The sequence below is a fragment of the Barbus barbus genome (assembly GCF_936440315.1).
Source record: "Barbus barbus genome assembly, chromosome: 8".
Lineage (NCBI taxonomy): Eukaryota > Metazoa > Chordata > Actinopteri > Cypriniformes > Cyprinidae > Barbus > Barbus barbus.
The window spans coordinates 14,052,748-14,073,386 of record NC_136736.1 but is presented as its reverse complement, the minus strand read 5'-3'; the positions used below and the strand labels follow the sequence as shown (position 1 = coordinate 14,073,386).

The 20,639-nt window shown below is 36.3% G+C and overlaps 1 protein-coding gene across 3 annotated transcripts in view; it reads left to right on the top strand.

Moving 5' to 3' along the window:
* Positions 1–16,430, top strand: part of LOC306873903 (polyprenol dehydrogenase-like) — a 39,521-nt gene extending 23,091 nt beyond the window's left edge. The window contains exons 4-6 of one of the 3 annotated variants that reach the window (XM_079423442.1): positions 2,830–3,037; positions 8,632–8,839; positions 14,215–16,430. In XM_079423442.1, coding sequence (XP_079279568.1) covers positions 2,830–3,037; positions 8,632–8,839; positions 14,215–14,397 — 599 coding nt within the window. In that variant the 3' untranslated portion in view covers positions 14,398–16,430. Of the gene's footprint in view, positions 1–2,829; positions 3,038–8,631; positions 8,840–14,176 lie in introns of all 3 variants that reach the window. The other 2 variants (XM_079423441.1, XM_079423443.1) reach the window with 2 other exon arrangements.
* Positions 16,431–20,639: the final 4,209 nt, after the last annotated feature.

The window sequence follows — 20,639 nt, the reverse complement described above, 5'->3', positions numbered from 1 at the left end:
CATCTTAGGCTAACCGAGACTTGTCATAGCGCTTGCATATTGTTGCTCTTTTGTTGGTTTTGATTGCTTCTATTGTCCTCATTTGTAAGTCACTTTGGATAAAAGCATCTGCTAAATGACGAAATGTAATGAAAATGTATAATGAACAAACATTAAATTGCAATGAATAATAGTATTTTTTTTAATTAACCTAAATGCTGCACAATTGCTGCTCATTCATTGTTAGTTTGTGATACTTCATACATTCATGTAAACGAATTGAACCTATAACTGTGAAATGTTACCTATTTATCAATTTAAAGAGCCATACATCTTGTCTCTCAACCTGAAATCTCTTGCGTCCTCCTGAGCTTGCTCTGTTGGACATGTCTGGTCTGTGTCCTGAGGGCCTTAGGGGTTGTTTGTTTTAACTGAGTGACTTTTATTTAGAAGCCTGCCCCAGGGAATGTCTCAAAATGACAGGAGCAGTCACACACTGTCCTCTCCCTAACAGAGAGAATTAATAATTCACGCTCCCCTTTTCCCGTTTGTTCTCTGTGGCACACACCCCTCCCCTCTGATGCCGGTTGATGGGCAAATGCATTTGTGCCAACCCATTGAGGGTCTGATGATACAGAAAGGTCAACTGTTGACCCCTCTAGTGCCCTGGCTGAACAGAACACTGCATGTGTCTGAGGGAGAGTCAGGGGACATTGATTGTCTCTTCAGAGATCCTTCAATCATGGATCGATAACATTAAGATGCATTAGGTTTAACTTTCCAGTAGGGTTGGACAATAAACGATAACATATTGGGTTTGTGGTCAAATTTATGTTGATAAAGATAATAAGCTCTGGACATTTTTACTTTATGGATTAATCTAACAGCCTTTTAAACAGCAAAAATAAACAATTTTTATTGCTGAAAACTGCCATCCAATATTATCCAATACTCAAAGATCTTTACAACAACCCGCTAAAAGAGTTGGATTTAACTTGAAGAAATTATGAATTAAGAAACAACTGGCTGGATGTTCACGCTTCTTACATGGCTCTTTAAATGCAAAGCTTCCGCAAAGAAAAAACAGTTTCTAACAAACGGATTTGAGCCTAGACAAAGTTCAGACAAGACTGACATTGTTATCTGGTAATAAAGACTGGGACACACCAAGTGACCGTTGACCAATGTTGGGCCACCGTCGAGTGTCTGTCAGACAGGTTTTGCACATGTCGGGCTCAAGTTTATAGCAGTTTGCCCTATTAAACATGTTGAATCAGTGTTGGGGCCATCGGTGAGTGTGAGAATTATGAATCCAAGCAAGCAAGTCAAGATGGCACAGACTGTTCTAAAGTAACGTTATCTTACCCAAGCACTCCAATATGCAAATATTTTCATAACATGAGCTGCTTAAAATGAAGAAAGATATCAACATAACTGATATTCGAAATGGTAAGCAAGCGCTGCTTTGTTTATGTTTTGTATATCTTTGTAAATCTCCGTTTATCTTTTTGAATGACGAATATGTATTGATACGTGCTGATATAGATTAATTCCGTGAGGCGGCAACACTGTTGACTTTCGTCGCTGCTAGTTCTTTGAAGTCGGTGACTGACCAATCAGAACCAAGTATTCCAGAGAGCTGTATAATAATTTTCTGTAATTCTTATTTTTAAGGAATATGCTAAGATTTTTTTTTTCACTCATTTTAATTTATACTGTTCTGCAGAACTGATAAAAATACAAATTCTATGCTTTGTTGTAAATTAATTGTTAGATTTTAATTTGATTACATTTTTTAAATATTTAATAATGTTATCAATTTAGTTCATTAGAGACCATTTTGATTAAAAATTTGTATAAAATAATAAAACACCGAAAAATAAAATGGAAAACATAAAATGGGTTTCAGGGGGCCCTAAATTAAAAGGTATCTTACTCTATGGAGTTTAATTGTGAACAAACAATGTACTGTATGTTTACAGTTCATTCTTTGGGCCTACCAAATATTTGGAAAGCATTTCCTTCTCCATGGTAAATGGTCAATGAATATTGTGATAAATATCAGTATGTATGATGTGTAAAGAAATATCATGATAATATTTTTGGCATATTGCCCAGCCATACTTTCCAGCATGAGTTTAATTAAAGAAAACATATTGTTTCATGTTGATTTAATATGCTGAGAAAATTTTTATAATCCTGATTACTGTTTTCTCCTGCAAACTGAGCTGTAATTGTGTTAAGAGCAAAATAATGATGAAACGTATTTTCAAGAGCACAAGCTTATTCCCGCATGAATGCTGGTGCTCAGTCTCGGTCAGGGTTTTAAACTAGATTACATCCATTTAATATTGGGATCCACCAACTTTAATTATCCTGGGGCGCTCCTTTTAAAGACATAGAAATGCATTTCTGTAGAAGGATATTTTTATGTGTGAATGTGACGCATGATTCTTCACATCTTTTTATCAAAAACATTACTACTTCTCAGCGAGACCATGAATTAAGCAGAACGAGACACATTAAGAACATTAGTTTAGGAAATGGTTATTCGCTAGTTCAGTTTCATGTGAAGACATCTCTGATATCCTTCTGTGTGTGCTAAAAGCCATTTAAAAAGACGCAAATCAATAAACCAGCAATACCTAATCCACAGTATTCAGAGAGCTGCATGCGGTACGATGTTCTCCGTGTGTGAAGTTCATCGCTTTTCAAACTAGAGGAAAGAGTGACTCATGAGCTATTTTCAAGGTTTGAATACTTGATCAAGCCTAGTAGGATTCTTCCTGGTGGCCTGCATATTCTGTCTGTTCATAATATATCAGCAATGATGTTCCTTTATGTCTGCAGCTGGTGTTATGCTTGTTCCGGAGAGGAGAACAGAGGATGGATTTGAGCTACACTTTGGGCTAAACTACCTGGGCCATTTCCTGTTGACCAACCTGTTGCTGGATGTGCTGAAGAAGTCAGGCAAACCTGGGAAATGTTCCCGAATAGTCATTATGTCTTCAGCTACCCACTATGGAGGAAGATTAACTCTGGATGACTTGCAGGGAAGGTTAGAAGCTTTTTTGAATTATAATTGAGATTCTTTTCTTGCCTCAAGCCTTTTTGTGAATGGAAAGGACAAGCTGAATCTTAAAGACAAAGATTTAATCTTCCTACTTATATTTAAAATTAAAATATATTAGATTGTGCCCAAGGTTACTGCTGAATGTATAGTGTTCGATAAAAAAAGACATACAATTTTGTGTTTTCTGTGTTTGCGGTCAGAATTTTTAATTCAGTCGGAAAAATTTTTATATTCTTTATTAAAGGGGTCATGACCTGCTTTTATTTTGTTTTATTTTGTACTCCTCTCTGATATCCATGTATACTCTTATCAAGATGTTTACATAAATATTTTTTTTGAAGTAATAGGCCATTTTCTGTCCTGTTTTGACCCCCCTCATCAGAACGCTCTGTTTGAATAGGCATGGCTGATTGTAGACTCGGAAGTAAATGCCCACTGCCATGATTGGCTAACACTTGTGTAATGTGTATGTTTGACAGTCTACATCCTTCAAAGATGAACGCTGCTGTGATTTAGGTATAAAAAAACCCCCCGCATAAATACTCTGTACATATCAAACGATCTGTAATAACAGACAAGGCAATAGTGATCACGTAATAAAAACTTGTGTGGTGTGACATCACTGTCAAATCCAATATAGTCAGATCCAATAGAGTCAGCACAGCATCGTCTTTTAGTTTCAATCCTTCAACGAATTGGGCCTTGTTTGTAAATTAATCTGGTGTACGGGGCTAAACAGGCAGTGATGTAGAAGCAGGTGTTTATCATCATCTGCATCATCATCTGTTTAGCCACAATATTACGTCATAAATTGGCACATTCCACAATCTGTCCATTTGGCAAATTGGCTTTAATATAAGCTGTTTTCAGACCAGCGGTTTTCAATTGCAGTCCTCGCGCCCCCCCGCTCTGCATATTTTGTATACCGCTTATCAATTGAAGGACTGGAAGACTGGAATTGAAAACCACTGTTTTAGACTATCCAGAAGGTTTTGAGTTCTGAAACTTGCAGAATGTTTTAATAGCACTCTTATATATTAATGGATCAAGATCATTTTATGCAGAAGTTGCCATTTCTTTCCTTTTCTGATAGTTTCATGGGCGTCGGAGGCCAAAAATAAATTGAGTGGGTCCTCAGTCAAAAACTTTTGTACTGGAGTAGATGCAATTTCCTGTATTCTGGTGCCTTTCAATTAAATAATTGTTTTTATATCCTAAAACGGTTACCACATACCAAAAAATTAACACCGCATTTAAAAGTCTAGTAAGCTGTTTTGAACAACAACAAAAAACAAAATGTATGCACTGTAGCTAGCTAGCCTAGCAAAAATGTCAGATAACTGCATTATAACAAAATAGTGTAATGTAACCTTAATTTAATGCTGGAACAAAGACTACATGATCCCTTTACATGCATCAGGTCAGGTGAACTAATGATGAACATTCACTTTAATTCCAGCTCGTTTAGTTTGCTTTGTCTATCTGTGTTCACCTTGCTGTGTCATAGGAGTGCACCAGGTGCAAATAGTGAAAACATGGAATGGAGTTTAATTCATATGTACTCTGAATGAGCCAAGTGGAATGGATTTGAGGAAGCAGCAGCGTGGAAGACTAGACTGTAGCTAAAACGTGGAATGGAGTTTAATTTATTAGGGCATTCCTCAAGTGGAATGGATGTGACTGACGGCGCTCTGAAAAGTGAACAGACATTTGCGCTGAATTAGAGACAGTAAAGTGAGTGTCCAATATCATTGGACTTAAAAAGTGAGTGGGTCTTGTCACCTACACGCAAAGTTTCTAACGCCCATGGATAGTTTTGTAATCTAATATCCATATTGTTCAGTTAGCTTAATCTAAGAGTAGATTGCAGCGACTCGCAACATTTTGAGACTTGCATGAGTAAATGTGAAAATGTATGACCATATATTATGGTCATATATATCATACCATATATATGACCTTGGGTTTTAAGTAAAGTTTCAGAAATTAATTTAGTCATAATTTCATAATTTCTGAAGCTAAGCATGGTTGAGCCTGGTCAGTACCTGGATGGGAGACCTCCTGGGAAAACTAGGTTGCTGTTGGAAGAGGTGTTAGTGAGGCCAGCAGGGGGTGCTCACCCTGCGGTCTGTGTGGGTCCTAAGCCCCAGTATAGTGACGGGGACACTATACTGTCAAAAAGCACCGTCTTTCGGATGAGACGTTAAACCGAGGTTCTGACTCTCTGTGGTCATTAAAAATCCCAGGATGTCTTTCGAAAAGAGTAGAGGTGTGACCTCGGCATCCTGGCCAAATTTCCCTTTGGTCTCTGACCATCACGGCCTCCTAATCATCCCCTTACACTGATTGGCTTCATCACTCTGTCTCCTCTCCACCAGTAAACTGGTGTGTGGTGGGCGTTCTGGCGCACTATGGCTGCCGTTGCATCATCCAGGTGGATGCTGCACACTGGTGGTGGACGAGGAGACACCACCCCTCACAATGTAGAGCGCTTTGAGTGCTTAGAAAAAGCAGAAAAGCACTATATAAATGTAATGAATTATTATAATTGCTTAAATAATAAGGGTAACACTTTATCTTAGGGACTCACTATTAACTAGTTGCTTATTAGTATGCATATTACTAGTATATTGGCTGTTTACTAATAAAGCACATATTAATGCCTCATTCTGCATAACCATATTTTAGATCCCTTACTCCTACCACATATTTTACAACTATCTTACTAACTATTAATAAGGAGATTATTAAGAAGTCATAGTTAATAGTTAAAACTGGTCCCCAAACTAAAGTGTGACCATAATGGTAAAGATACTACGATAAATAAAATTTTAATGACCACTTAAACAAAATAATTTTGAAAATGGAAAAAAGGTATTTTTTTAGCACTCCCTTTAAGTAATTATTTAAACACACTAATAATTTTCTGTTACCAAACACTGTTAATTGTTCTTCAATTCTAGCAGATCTCAAAATGAATATCCATTCATACACAACAATAGTGTGATGTCTGAATTCCAGTGTAGAATATGAAATGATTGCCTTTTAGTTTTTATATTTTTAGTCATTTTGACAAAAAAAAAATAAGTATTGGATTTTAATATTAGCCATTTATCAGTTGTCATCATGAAAATAATATTGTCTTATCAATATTAGCCGGAATTTTTATATTAGTGCACCTTTAATATTCTTAAAGGCGAAAATGTCTCCCTCTTTCATATTAAACAGATCTTTCTGTAGTGTAGATCTCTCCATCCTGTTTGCATCTGCTTTATTCCTCAAAATATTACCGCGATTCAATTTTTCCTCAGGTCTGCTTTTATTTCTTTTCAGTCTTGAGAGTCCTCCTCCGTTACTGCAGTCATTTACTGCAGAGACTCAACGGCTCAAGGACACTGTCGCTATAACATGCAGTGTGATTCAGAGCACCATGTGTCTATTGATTGACTGAATGCAGCAAAGTCTCCTGGGAGGCAGAAAGGGGTGGTTATGAGTGTTACAATAAATACTGACAAACAACAAATCTAATACAGCAAACAAGGTGCCCGCCTGAAACTGGCAATGACTTCTTGTCACGCTGTATGTTAAATGTGCTGGGGGTTGGCACAGAAGATTCCTAATAAATATGTCCTTCAAGGTGAGAGAGGGAGAGAGGCAGTGGTGGGCGCAAAGACATTTGCTGGTATAAATAACGGATAAATGAGTCAGCTGAAAGATTAGACATGGATTCTTTATTCTAGGGCATTCTAGGACTTCGAAACTTGCATAGAAATGCAAGATTTTTGGTTTGTTAATGTGAGGGTCACTGTCTCCTCTAGATGCCTGAGTTTATCTTGTGCTCAGACCTTCATAAAGCATATAGCATTGTTATGAGACTAATGCTGGTGAAATACCACAACTAAAACTAATATATAAATATTTTTTTAATTATTTGGTAAGATTTTATTTTAAAGTGTCATTGTTACACGTTACATGTACTTACTATTGTAATAACAATTTATTATGCATAATTACATGCAACTAACCCTAAGCCAAACCCTTAAGGTCATTGCACACTGAGTCCAAAATTTTTGTATGCATTTTTTCCCATTCGTCATGCTTTCCTATCAAAATGCTTGCTACAGATGCAAAAATGCAGAAAATCGAACCAGATCCGAATTATTTTTGATGGACGAAGGTTTCAGTGTAAACGTGATTGACACAACGTGAGGTCGTATTTATTTTTTAACCTGCGAAAATTTCAGACGAGAATTTCGGACTCAGTGTGCAAAGGCCTTTACCCTTACCATATAGTAAGTACATGTAGTTAATTAATATTGCTCGGTACTTAAATGTATAATTACACCGTAACAAGGACACCATAAAATAAAGTGTAACCAATTATTTTATAAGTTGAATAGTAATATACAACTTTAATAGATTACATTTAAATGGACATGTTGAAATCAAGCATTTCGTAACCGAACAATCAATCATTCAATCAAACATTTCAGTTTAACAAGTAAATTATATAAGTAAATAGTCAGTAATAAAATGAAGAACATAGATACTAATTACAATAGGAAAAAAAAAAATTGTTTTTAATAATAAGTAAATATAAATGACTGGGTATTATGTCAGGCATTATTGTTGCATTGGTATTGAATATTTAAATATCGAAAGGAAAGGAAAGGATGTGTCTCATATTTGTGTTCTGCATTTAACCCATCCAAGTGCGCACACACAGCAGTGAGTAGTGAACAAACACACACACACACACACACACCCGGAGCAGTGGGCAGCAGTTGGGGGTTCGGTGCCTTGCTCAAAGGTCTCACCTCAGTCGTGGTATTGAGGTGGAGAGAGCGCTGAACTTTCACTCCCCCCACCTACAATCAATGCCCGGACCTGAGACTCGAACCCGTGACCTTTGGGTTACAAGTCCGACTCTCTAACCATTAGGCCACGACTGCCTCAGGGTGTGTAAAAGACCTCTAATCATGTCAGGTGTTATTTGAAAGATATAAAAAATGTCTGCAGAATCATTCATAACAATGTAATAATTTTGAAGAATGTAATAATTAACTTTCCTTTTCACCTGCCGTCACCAAGCCATCTCATCTCAACTGCCTGTTGTACAGAGATCACATCCTCTCCTCTGATCCCATTCTATTATGAAAAGCTCATTTTTAATGATCCAATCAAGTCCTGGTGCATAAAATCAAGTTCTGCCGTGTAGTTTTTTTTTCTCTCATTGAATATCCTGTTTCAATCAGAAATGCATCATAAAATAAGTTGCAAATTCTGTTTATGATTAACTAAAACTGCAATTATTGAAATTAAATGTATATGCTAAAATATTCTAGTTGCAATGAACTTGAAATAACAAAAATATTACATGAAAAACCGCTACATATAGCTATAAATAAATATATAACTGTGTGTGAATGATCAGCAACAACAACACATCAGCAAGCACATTCTTGTCATAATGGGTTTACAGATGCAAATTACTGTAAACAACACATTAATTATCATTGCTACCAAAATAGCTGTTTAACCACACTCAGTGTCTCTTTTTTATTCTCTCTCTTGTTCAGGATGTGTTATAGTGCTCATGGTGCATATGCCCAGAGTAAACTGGCCCTGCTGCTGTTCTCCTACCACCTGCAGGACCAGTTGTGGGGCAGAGGTGACCCTGTAACAGTTAACGCAGTGGACCCAGGCATGGTGGATACAGCCCTGTATGACAATCTGTCTAGCCTGGCCCACCTGGCCAAGAAACCTTTCGCAAAACTGCTCTTCAGGGTAAGACAAATCATACTGCCCTCTATAAAACCTCATTAGTCAAGTTTACTGGAGGATAATAATTGCCTGGACATATTTGAAGTGCCTTAGTTCACGTAAATGACTTGCCAAACTTTGGAAAGTAAGCCAAACTAGGCCTGAGTCACTGGCGTGATGGTTTATTCAGACATCTGTCTGTGCTTGGCAAATAATTCTTGAAGTGTAGAGCTTCAGTTTTACTGCTGTTTGGGGGGGGGGGGGGGGGGGGGGGTTATATTTTTGTTCCAGTTTTATTGACAGGACAGGAAATGAGGTGGAATTTGGCTATACTAGACATTAGAGTGAATGTACCGCTTTTAAGTGGTTGTAAACTAAAATGAAAATTTTCAATAACAATATTACAAGAATTGTTTTCATATTATAGGCGATAACTGTTAAATGAAAAATATTTCAAATCTGCACTTTATGATGAATAAATTAAGTAATGAATGGATGGATGGATAAATATATAAGTAAATAGAAAATATATTAATTAATTTTGTGAGGCTTGCATGGTAATGCAAAATATGAACTATAGGTAACTATTATCTAGAAATTAGTGGTTGAGAAAGTTTGGTCAGATTTTATTTTAAGGTCCAATTCTCAACATTAACAAACCATTAACTATGACTTTTGCCTCAATAAAGTTCTAATTTTCTGCTTATTAATAGTTAGTAAGGTAGCTGTTAAGTTTAGGTATTGGGTAGTATTAGGGATATAGAATTTGATCATGCAGAATATGTGCTTTATAAGTACTAATAAACAGCCAATATGTTAATAATAGGGTTGCTAATAAGCAACCAGTTAATAGTGAGAATTGGTCCCTATACTGAAGTGTTATAGAAAGTTTTTTATAAGTTTATTTGTAATAAAATAAGTTTAAGATTTTTATATTGTATATGTATATTTATATTTGTATTTGATTGTATTATTATTTTTAATAACCCTTATTGGGACCCCTCCTATTTAAAAGCTGTCTTAATTTTTTGTAAAAAAAATTGTTATAAAAAATAACTAATATCCCTTATAACTGTCTTTACTTATCAGTCCAGTATAGAATTCCCAGCTTTCGTATCTAAAACGCATTAAATTTAGCGAGTTCATGGATATTCTTCCTCAGATACATTGCGTCTGTGTGTAACACACTTTAGAGTTACTGACAAAGGCCGTTGTGAAAGGTGCACTGTTGAATGACAACACTTTATGACAAACCCACCTGCCCCAATATGTCGCAGAAGGGCATTGTGACAGTGAGGTGTATCCCGGGAGACAGTTTTCACTCTTTCTTTTCTTTTTCTCCATCTGTCTGTCTCACCCAATCTCTTTTGGAATGCGTCTTGAAATCTAAAGGTTTGGAGCCGCTGTGTCAGGGTGAACAATAATTGGATTTAGCTTGTCTCTTTGCTTCAAAGGTGTGTGTGTGTGTGTGTGTGTGTGTGTTAATCAGACATGATTCTTTCATCTTCCATAAGAATATTTGTTACACCTCTTGAATTCTAGATCAGTGTAAGAAAATTAATACAAGTGAATGAGAAAAGAAAAAGAAAATTAAATATACAATTATATATTCGCACACACAAACGTATAGTATCTCCAGATTTTTAAATGTGATTTTAGACTTTTGGATCTCAATGTTTACAATATATGTTGCATGCCACCTATACCCGTCTATGAGCTCACTGATGTGTTGGCTCAAAATGTTCAAAATTGCTTCCATTTTCGCAGGTTATTTTACTGTCATCCCTCATCCAATCATAGTTTCTTTCTGCTCCATTAAATTCAGCTGAGTTTGTGCTAAAAGAGCTTCATAGATTATCAGAACAGCAAACAGCAGCACATGATAGCGTTGCATTCTCTGTCAGAACAGTATATAATTCATTTTTATGTGTGAACAACTCTCTTTGGTTATACGCAATAGACAGGGTAAGGTAGCATACGAAAACCGCAACAATGGGCAATGACCTTCTTCTCTTCTCAAGGGGAATTATTTGTACTACAAAAGATAATTCAATGTGTAATCTGTTGAATACAAATGTAATTTCCATGAAACTCGTAACCTTGTTGAGGTGAGGTGTTTTGATATTGATTTATTGTGATCGTTATCAGCCCAGCAATATCCTTTTGCAGGGTGCTTATTTACGAGTCGGGTTGAGTCACGGTTCATGGCGTCCATTATGTATGCAGCACAGGAATTGCTGTAGAAATCCAGAAATTACGAGGCTCAGTGAGGACAGTGTGCTCTACGTGTTTAAAAGAAAACTTCACAAATTATCAATGTCTTGTGGGGAAATATTGTTATGATTAAACAGGCAAAGGCTTACAAAATAGAAAAGCACACCCACTGTAGAGAATACAATTTTTCGGCACTTGGCGGAAAGAAAAAAATATCCAAGAGCAAAAAAATTCATTGTGGAAAAAATGTCAAAGATGATGATGTGTTTTAATAGGTTTTTTGTTTCCTGAAAAAGAGTTTCCTTGCTGTGCATGATGTGAATACTGAATGCGTATACACTTTCTGAAGTTTATTTCTGGAACCGTTTGTGTTCAAAGAAAGAGAGATATGACATCTTTCCTATAAATCAAATGTGCTCTCAAAACTGAAGTATACTTACTTTTAAACACTACTTTTACATTTACACAGCTTTTCCACCAGTGTATTATTTCTCACCTGACAGCATTTTCAATTGTCAGAACCTAAACCGAGGAATAAAAAATGCTTGGATATAAAACATTAGGGGTGGGTGGTATGGCTAAAACCTTCACGGTATCTGCCTTTTATCACAATGTAGTTCATCTTCACTCGACAAAATAATGGCTCTTTTCATATTTTCTCTTTTTCTTTGCCACTTGATGGATAGAACATTAAGTGTTACTTACTAAGAAACAATTAAGTTTATTATCATTAGGTACTGTGAACTAAGAGTGAACAACATTTATGGTTACACTTTATTTTAAGGTTTGGCTTAGGGTTACTTGTATGTAATTATGCAGAATTTATTGTTATTATAATAGTAAGACCACATAAAAGAAGGGTCAAAGTACGCACATCCAAAACAGTCTTGGCCAGGTGCAAGATCAAAGGGTATCATCAAATAATAGAAAAAAGATCTGCACACTGTTAATCTCCCTTTATTAAAAAAAAATTAAAAGTGGCAACGTTCAAAGGCCTTCGTCAGGCAAACGCTTACGATTTTATTATTTATTTTGTAAAATGTACCCAATAAGCTTTATTTATGAATTTAAAAAATATTTTTTTAAAGCGTACTGTCACTCACATAAAAATAATGTAAAGCAGCCCTATTAACTGATAGCCATGCAAATATATGTTTATACGACCCAGCAAAATCTCTACTTGTTGACACATTTCTACCATTGTGTGGTATATGGTGTCTGTAAATGTTGTGCTCAGCCTTATAAAACAGTATATAAAGGTGTTGAGTCTTTTTGTACCGCAGCTGTTGCTCCATTTCCCCTTAAGCACACAGGCCCCGTATGGCCCAATACTAACAGCTTTAAGAGAGAAGCTTTTTTCACACTCTTTGTGCTGTATTGATTCAGCTCAGTATTGAGAAACCTTGTGGCTCCTGTAGTTTAATCCAAATTCCTTCAGACGAAAGAGATCTAGAAAAGAGAAAAACAGTGCTCAGCCCCAGTTGCCCGGCCTCAAAGAGAGCCGTTTGAAGTGCAGAATCTGGCATCGGTTTTTGAGAAGATCCGCTGTCCTGTGTAATTGATCCGTCTGGAGGTCATAGTCCAACTGACGGTCTGCATATCAATCTCACCAACTGTGCTGCCCAACTTTTAGATCATCTGATGTGGAAGCGAGCCATAACATTTGCAATTAGAAGGATAATTTGAATAATTAACCATGGCAGCTGGAAAGCATCATGTGTTCCCCCAAATATATGAATATTTGGGGGAAAAGCCCCAAAATAAAGATAATTCAAGACATTAGCGTTGTGGCAGATTTGTAAGGCATTCAACAGACATTACCAAAAATCAGAGCTTTTCATTTGAGTTGCATATTGCATCAAGAACACAGGATTTTGAGATGTCATGTCAAGACCGCTAAAGGGATTCACCCAAAAAAAAAGAAAATTCTGCCGCCATTTACTGGCCCTAATATTGATCTAATCCTGTATAATTTATATTCTTCATAGAACCCTAGTAAAAAATAAATATACTAAATATTAATAAAAATACCCTGCACTTGTACTTTTGGTATACTAGACTGGTATACTTAAAGTCTGCTAAATTGGAACAACGAATTTTGTGCTTAATGCACTTTAATTGTGCAGAAGTAGTGCTGAAGTCCAACTATAGATAATACTGAAGTATATGTAATTGTGCTAAAGTGAAACTATTTCAAGTGAACTTTAAATATATTTCATTTAAAGACCCATATTATTCAAAGATCATACAATCCTCATCAATAATGACATTAAAACACATTTTAGGCTTAATATTGGGAAATATGCATTGTGCACAAGTGATTTTTATATCAGTAAGTCTTGAGTGATATGTCAGTAAATATGTTAATAGATCTGAACTATACTTAGTATGAAGTATTTGTAATATATTACTTTTTACTAAGGAAGATAGTTTGTAGAATGTTGGTAACCAAAACCGTTTTGTCAACCTTTGACATCCATCATGAAAATTCTGTCATTTAGTGCCGCTCATTTTTGGGTAAGATAATTATATATAAATTATAATTAATTTTAGTTTCACACTGTACAGTGATATTCAATACTTTTATACATTCGTATTCATATACTTTTACAACATTTATTAACTTAGGTTAATGTTAATTTCTACGTATACCTGATACTTTTTTACATTGTTTTAATAAGCATCTAGCTAATGTGAATATGTTTTTATATTAGTGAATATAATTTTAATATAAAAAAAAATCCATGATACCAAATGCTTTAACTAATGTTAATAGTTTAAACCTTATTATAAAGTGTACCCAAATGGCAAATTGACAATTCTGATACAGATATAATCCTAGTATTTTGCTTTAAGTTTATTTACCAAAGCAATTTACAAGAAAGTGCACATGTAAGTGGCAATTACCAGAGCTAGCAGCTAAAGATATATGTCAAGTACTAGGGTTAGACTTCAAGTGCTAAGAAGAACACTACAGCACAAATGCACTGTAACATTTCGATGGCTGTCTCGTACAAGGATCATGAAGTCATTGACATTGGCAGAAATGACAAATTTATATTTACTCCAGGAATCGGGAACATCTTTCCTGTCCTTTTTAGATATTTAATATCTGTCTCTGATTAAATATTCTTAACGTGCCCACAGCTGTGTTGACTTCATCTCTGATTCCTGTCCATCCACAGACGCCTGCAGAAGGAGCATCCACGGCCATCTACGCTGCAGCTGCCTCCGAGCTCGAGGGGATCGGAGGACTGTATCTGTACAACGGACGCAAGACGGAGTCTTCAGCACTTTCTTATGACCAACGGCTGCAAACCAAGTTGTGGAAAGAAAGCTGTGCTCTAGTGGGTCTCCAACAGACCTGAGAGAACATCAACACTGAGCTCCTGATCACTGAAACCTTGGCCCTCATCTTATAGTCCATATAACATCCACCTGAAAAAAATTCAACCTCATGCCTTAAATTAGTATCCCTATTTGCCAAATTATCCCTTGGTCTTTAAATCATCTTAATTACCTTTATAGTGTCCACACAAGCCATCTTTTAACGTCTTGAGAACGTGTACCTCAACAAAACTGCTCTCTTCCTCCTCACTTGGGAACTCTCTGAACACTTTTTCCCTGAACTAAGCAAATAAAACAGTGATTTTGACTGATAATCTAGTATCTTGTTCTCTGCTAAGCCTTTTTGGGTGCTTATTGAATCAGGCCCGTCGCAATGGCTGTTCTACTGATTTTCCTTTGGATTTTGTCAACAGACTATAAAAACAATCGAAGGATAAAAGGATTATATGTGAAATCTCCAGCTCTCTAAACTGGGCAAATACCAGCCTGAATCTGTTGATTCTCTTAGTTTCCGTGCTAGGATTTTGCATCTTTCTTTGTTAGTATAGTTGTATATCTTCAACAGTCAGTGTCATTCCTCCCTCTGCCTACCGCATCTAATTGTCTAAACACAAACTGCAGAAGGGCTAAGGGGGAAAAACATTTGTCTGGCTAAGCCCTTCACTTTTCATTCCCTCACTGTGCAATTTGCAATGCTCTGTTTTGAATTTAACCACAAAAGAGATGGCTACCCTCATGCCAGGTGCCTCACCTTCATTCTCCCAGAGGGGGAAATTTCATCCAGCTGTTCTGTTCGTGACTGTGACGTGCTCGGAATTTGTGATTCCAATGTGTAATAATGTAGAAGTGTTTTTTTTTTCCGACAGACCTTGAAACAGAAACATTTAAAATATGTGCACATTTTATAAATCAAGATTTTCCTTTCAGATGTTGAGACTTAACTTTATTTAGGCATCCTTTTTTTAATATGTGTTTATCCAAGGTTGATGTGCTATAGCAAACCAGCTAAGTGAGTCTTGAAATAATGGAAAATTTGAACGTTTTCCAACTAGAGATGTCGCTTCATTAATACCAATATATAAAAGTACTGTAAAATGAGTTACTTTCTACCCGCTGGTGTCTGTGACAACTTGGAGGTGTCGTCTCAAGTTTGGCTGCTTTGGTAAAGTGCTACTTTGACCTGTTAAATTCTAATTTAAATGTACTAGTGTCAAAATGTGCCTGTTATTTGTGTTTGATGTGGTGTCAATCATGCAGTTGACCAAATGTGTTCACATTTAAACCTCTCCCAACTAATTCAATTCATTTTCTGTATCGTGCAGTGACTGGGATGTGAAGTTTTTGGGTAAAAGAGAGCTGAAGATATTCCCCCATTTTCATTGCTTTTGAGAATTTGTTTTTGTCATCGCATTGTTTTGCTTATTGTACTGTAATTATGCACTAATGGAAGTGCGGCTGCTGTATTATAATGTATCTAGCATTATAGGAAGGGTAAATAACTTCCATGCACATAATGATCCAATAGATTAATTATATGATTGTGATACTGAGAAATAAATTAATAATATTGTTTGGAGGCATAAAATGGTTGATGATAAATGAATCGAGAAACAGTCTCTGTACAAAATGTGCAAAGAGGATTTTGTGTACTTGGCTCCTCAGCCACATGCATTGTGAATGAGCCCAATGTTTCTGTCATTTGTGTGTGTGAAAGAGAGGGATGAAGACGGAGAAGAGAGTGTAGCATTATCTTGCCAGGAGACTCTGAAGTGTCTCATCTTCAGCCCTTGTAGAAAACCGAGTGAATGAGTTTCTCTTCTAAGGCTCTGCAGTAGAAGAGAAACTTTCGCTGTTGCAGTAACTGTTTTTTTCCTGCTAATGGTGAAGTGTAAATGAAAATATGGGATGTAAAAGCCAATTTCTGTTGTTTCGGTTTTAGAAATTGTGCAGGGCCGGTCATTTGCCGTTTCAAGGACACCAAGCAGAAGTCATATGATCCACAAGCTCTGTTAAATTGAATAGAATAAAATGGTTTCATTCATCCTTTGCCCAGACAATTCATTTGAAAATTATTTAGTTCTCACTAATACTTCACAACAAGTTCAGTCACGCGTAGTCACATGCAACTTTTTATTTTTTTCACTGTATTGAAGTAGTAGTTGTAAATTTTGCTTTAAGCAGATGGTACATTTCAAGAGATGGCTGTGTGTGTGTGTTTGTGATGTGACCTGAAATCCTCTACAGGAGCAGATGACTCATTTTAGGTTTTTTTCTGTCATGAATGCCTTTGGCAGTTTGTGGGACATCCATCTCAAGCACATCCTAGCACCCACTCTCAAACACACGCAATGCCATGCAAGACTCATCTCGATCACATATTTAAATACTAACACATTTGATTGCTTTTTAAGTGATGCTCTTAATCGCAAATACATGCTGATCTTGCAGTTGTCTTCAGACGTCGATGATTCAGTAGACTACTTCTGCTAAACACAAAAGATATTTTGAAGAATGTTGGTTTTGTTTACCGTTGACTTCCATTCTGTGAAAAAAAAAAAGCAGCCATTTCTCAAAATATCTTCTTATGTTCCACAGAAAAAGGAGCATCATACACTTTCAGAGTGTCACTTTTTAGCCTGATTTATTTTAATGTTTATAACAGGAACTCAGCCCTTGTTATGAGATGACTAGGTTTGTGTTATATGCAGCAGCTTGACAAAGTTTAATATTAAAGTGTAACGCACACATCTCATCTCTGATGTTATATTCAGTTTGGATTTGGATTTGCTCCTGATGAAATCAATGCATAATCATATTTCTAAGAATATTTTAAGCAAATGTGAAGCTGCATATTTAATTTATAGCCTATAGTCATTTAGTCAGTTAGGCTCTTGAAAATAAAAGAAAACATTTAAAAAATGTAAGAGGATTCCTAGAAATCTTGTAAAGCCCTATATGCATGTAATGTGTCCCCATGTAGGGTTATATGCATGAGCTATATTCTTAATTTAGGACTCCATCCAGACAACTGAAACCCTCAAAAGTTTCAACAAACAACTGAAATGGATAGTTCACCCAAAAATGAAAATTGTGTCATGAATTACGCACCCTAATATCGTTCCAAACCTCTAAAACCTTTGTTAATCATCAGAACACACATTAAGCTATGTTTTACGAAATCCCTCCATAGACAGCAATGCAACTACCATGTTCAAGGCCCAGAAAGGTAGTAAGGAAATAGTCCAAAAATAGTAAAAATAATAATAGTAAACAGTAAATATAAAATAGTCCATGTGATATCAGTGGTACAACCTTAATTTAAAACCTTAAAAGTCCATATGTGTCACTTTTGTGATGTAGTAAACTTGCTCTGTAGCCCACCTAGAACAGCACTGCACTTATGATGCAGAGTGCTCGGGTTCGAATCCCATGAAACACAAGTCAAGAATCATTCCACAAAAGAGCTCAAAGTCTTGCAGAAACAACTGCTGGTTAGGTTTAGGGTATGGTTTAGTGTAGGTGGCATATTATTTTCAACCGCGATAGAGCTTTAACCTTCCATTCACTGGACATATCATTTCTGATTTGCCATGATTTGTGCAACAAACAACATAATAGAACGTTGCCACAGTCACGTTTAACTGTTTCAGAGGAAATTTAACACGCTATTTAGCAACTGGATATTTTATTTTGAAACTGCCATGAAACATACTAGCAATGCAGTATCAATCTACAACCATTTTGTCTCCACAGGCACTTTTTTCTTCATGCCCACTGCTGTTTAATAATCCTGCATCTGTGATAGAGAAATAATGATATAATGCCTCTTGTGGACCCCGAAATGTATGGAGCAAGATATTTAAGCTTTTGCAGAAACATATTTTCAATGAGTTGGTTGTAGAGGTGACCAGCAGGCTCATCAGCATGCCTTTCACTCTATCAGTCATCTATCAGATTTGCCCAGGATCAATCCTCCACTCTCAATGGGGTGGGAAGGAATGTGTGTGCAGAGAGCTGTTGTCTTATCCATAAATCTCTGATTAGTGGCCACGGGCCACATTAGTGTGTGAAGGAGTGTGTGTCTGTATATGCGCTTGACTTGATCCATGTTCCCCTGTAGTTTATTTTCCTGGAAAGGATGGCTATCTCTAATTTATCCCTGTCATAGGCTTACCAGGGCTTGTCACAATTGGCCCATCACTCTATGGCCTCTGTGGTGCTCCGGTAGGTCCCCCACCGTGTCTGGAATCCAGCTTTTTAGATATCTGACCCTAATTTGTGCATCAGACTTGTTCGCTTTGTCTACTCAATAAAAGACATACACATGGGTAGGTAACTGGCTGCTGCTGAATCAAATCAATTGGTGGACCGTCACCTCGTCAACATGTGATCAACTGGCTTATAGACCTCTGTCCACCAAATGAGTTAACTGACTGCTGGGGTTTTGAAGGCAAACACCAGTTCTGAACATTTTTTTTTCTTCCCCAAACAACCTAATGATTTTACTGCCTTTTCTCTCTATACATAAAAAAAATATGATTTGTGAAATAAGTTATGTGGACTCCTGAACCAATAGGGGCCACATGCTGTCCATGATGTCATAAGCAGCCTAGTACTGCTGGCATTTCTTGTCATGATAAAAATTGCATAAATGGTATACTAAAGTATAGATGTTAACTGGGTAACGCTTTAGTAGAGCAACCAATTCTCACTATTAACTAGTTGCTTATTAGCATGCCTATTATTAACATATTGACTGTTTATAAACCACATATTCTGTATGACCATATTCTACATCCCTAAACAATACCTAAACATAACAACTACCTTAGTAACTATTAATAAGCAGCAAACTAGGAGTTTATTGAGGCAAAAGTTCAATTTTGTTAATTGCGAGAACTGGACCTTAACATAAAGTGTGACCATTAACAGTAGAAATAATAGATAATATCTAAATATTCATTTTAAACATATTTAAATATTAATATTATAAAATATAATATTTAAAATGGGATAATTCTCCACTTTTCAACGTTTTATATAAGACTACTGTTTTACGAAGAATGCCACATTAAACATTATTTATTTTTTATGTATCAGGAGTCAAATTTGTTCAATCATGCAAGCTCTTCTAAATATGGTCAGTGCCACCATAAACAATATGCATTAAAACTTTAAGTGTGGACTTTGTACACTTAAATTTTGAGAACATTGAATTTGTTTACTTACATTAAATATATTACTAAATGTTTTTTATGCTATCTTAAATGGCCTACTGTTGGTGTAAAATAATAACAATAATAATAATAATAATAATAAGGTTTTCCTGATAAGATTGATCAGCCACCAACATTTGTCTTAACCCTAAGCCCCCCCCCCCCCCCCCCCCCCACACACACACAAAAAAAGGGTCATGTTTTGGCTGTTTGTGGCCGTATTTGAGCAGAAACTTTCTTTGTTCATTTAATAGCATGTTACAAAACTAACTTTCCTAAAGGTCACTGTAAATAAATAAATAAAAAGTTGTAAATAAAGCAAAGATCAAGTCAAGTCAAGTTCAGCTTTATTGTCATTCCGCTACATGTGGGGACATACAGTGGAACGAAATGTCGTGCCTCACAGGACCACGGTGCTACATAAATACAGACATACAACAATGAGGAAAAAAAACCACTATAAACCTATACATAACTAACCTACTGACAGATTTAACTATAAGTATACTATAGTTATACTTATAGTATTTACCCTATACAAACTAAAAGAATAAAGGATAAAAAATACAAACTGCTTCACATAAATATTTACCCTATACAAACTAAAAAATAGAAGATAAAAAATACAAACTATACGTATGCTTCACAAATACTGTACATGTGCAAAGAGAGACATTTTGAGTCAAGCAGCTGGTTGAGGAACAGTGCAGGATGATTTGTTATGCATGAGCATGTAAACATACATATATTGCTGAGTCTTTTGTGGGATTGTGTACACACAGCAGTGTGTGTAAAGTGGCTAGTGCACATAGAGGAGAGTTACTACAGGTGGTTTGTACAGGCCCACTCACCTGTGTGTAGCACACTTCGAATTGCACAAAAAAAGTTCCATACTGGCGGAGCGGGCTCTGATGCTCCGGTACCGTCTTACTGATGGTAGGACCTGGAAGAGACTGTGGGAGGGATGGGTGGAGTCCTTCACGATGCTGTTGGTTTTGCGGAGCATCGTGTAAGGAAAATGTCCAGGATGGAGGGGAGAGGGGCAC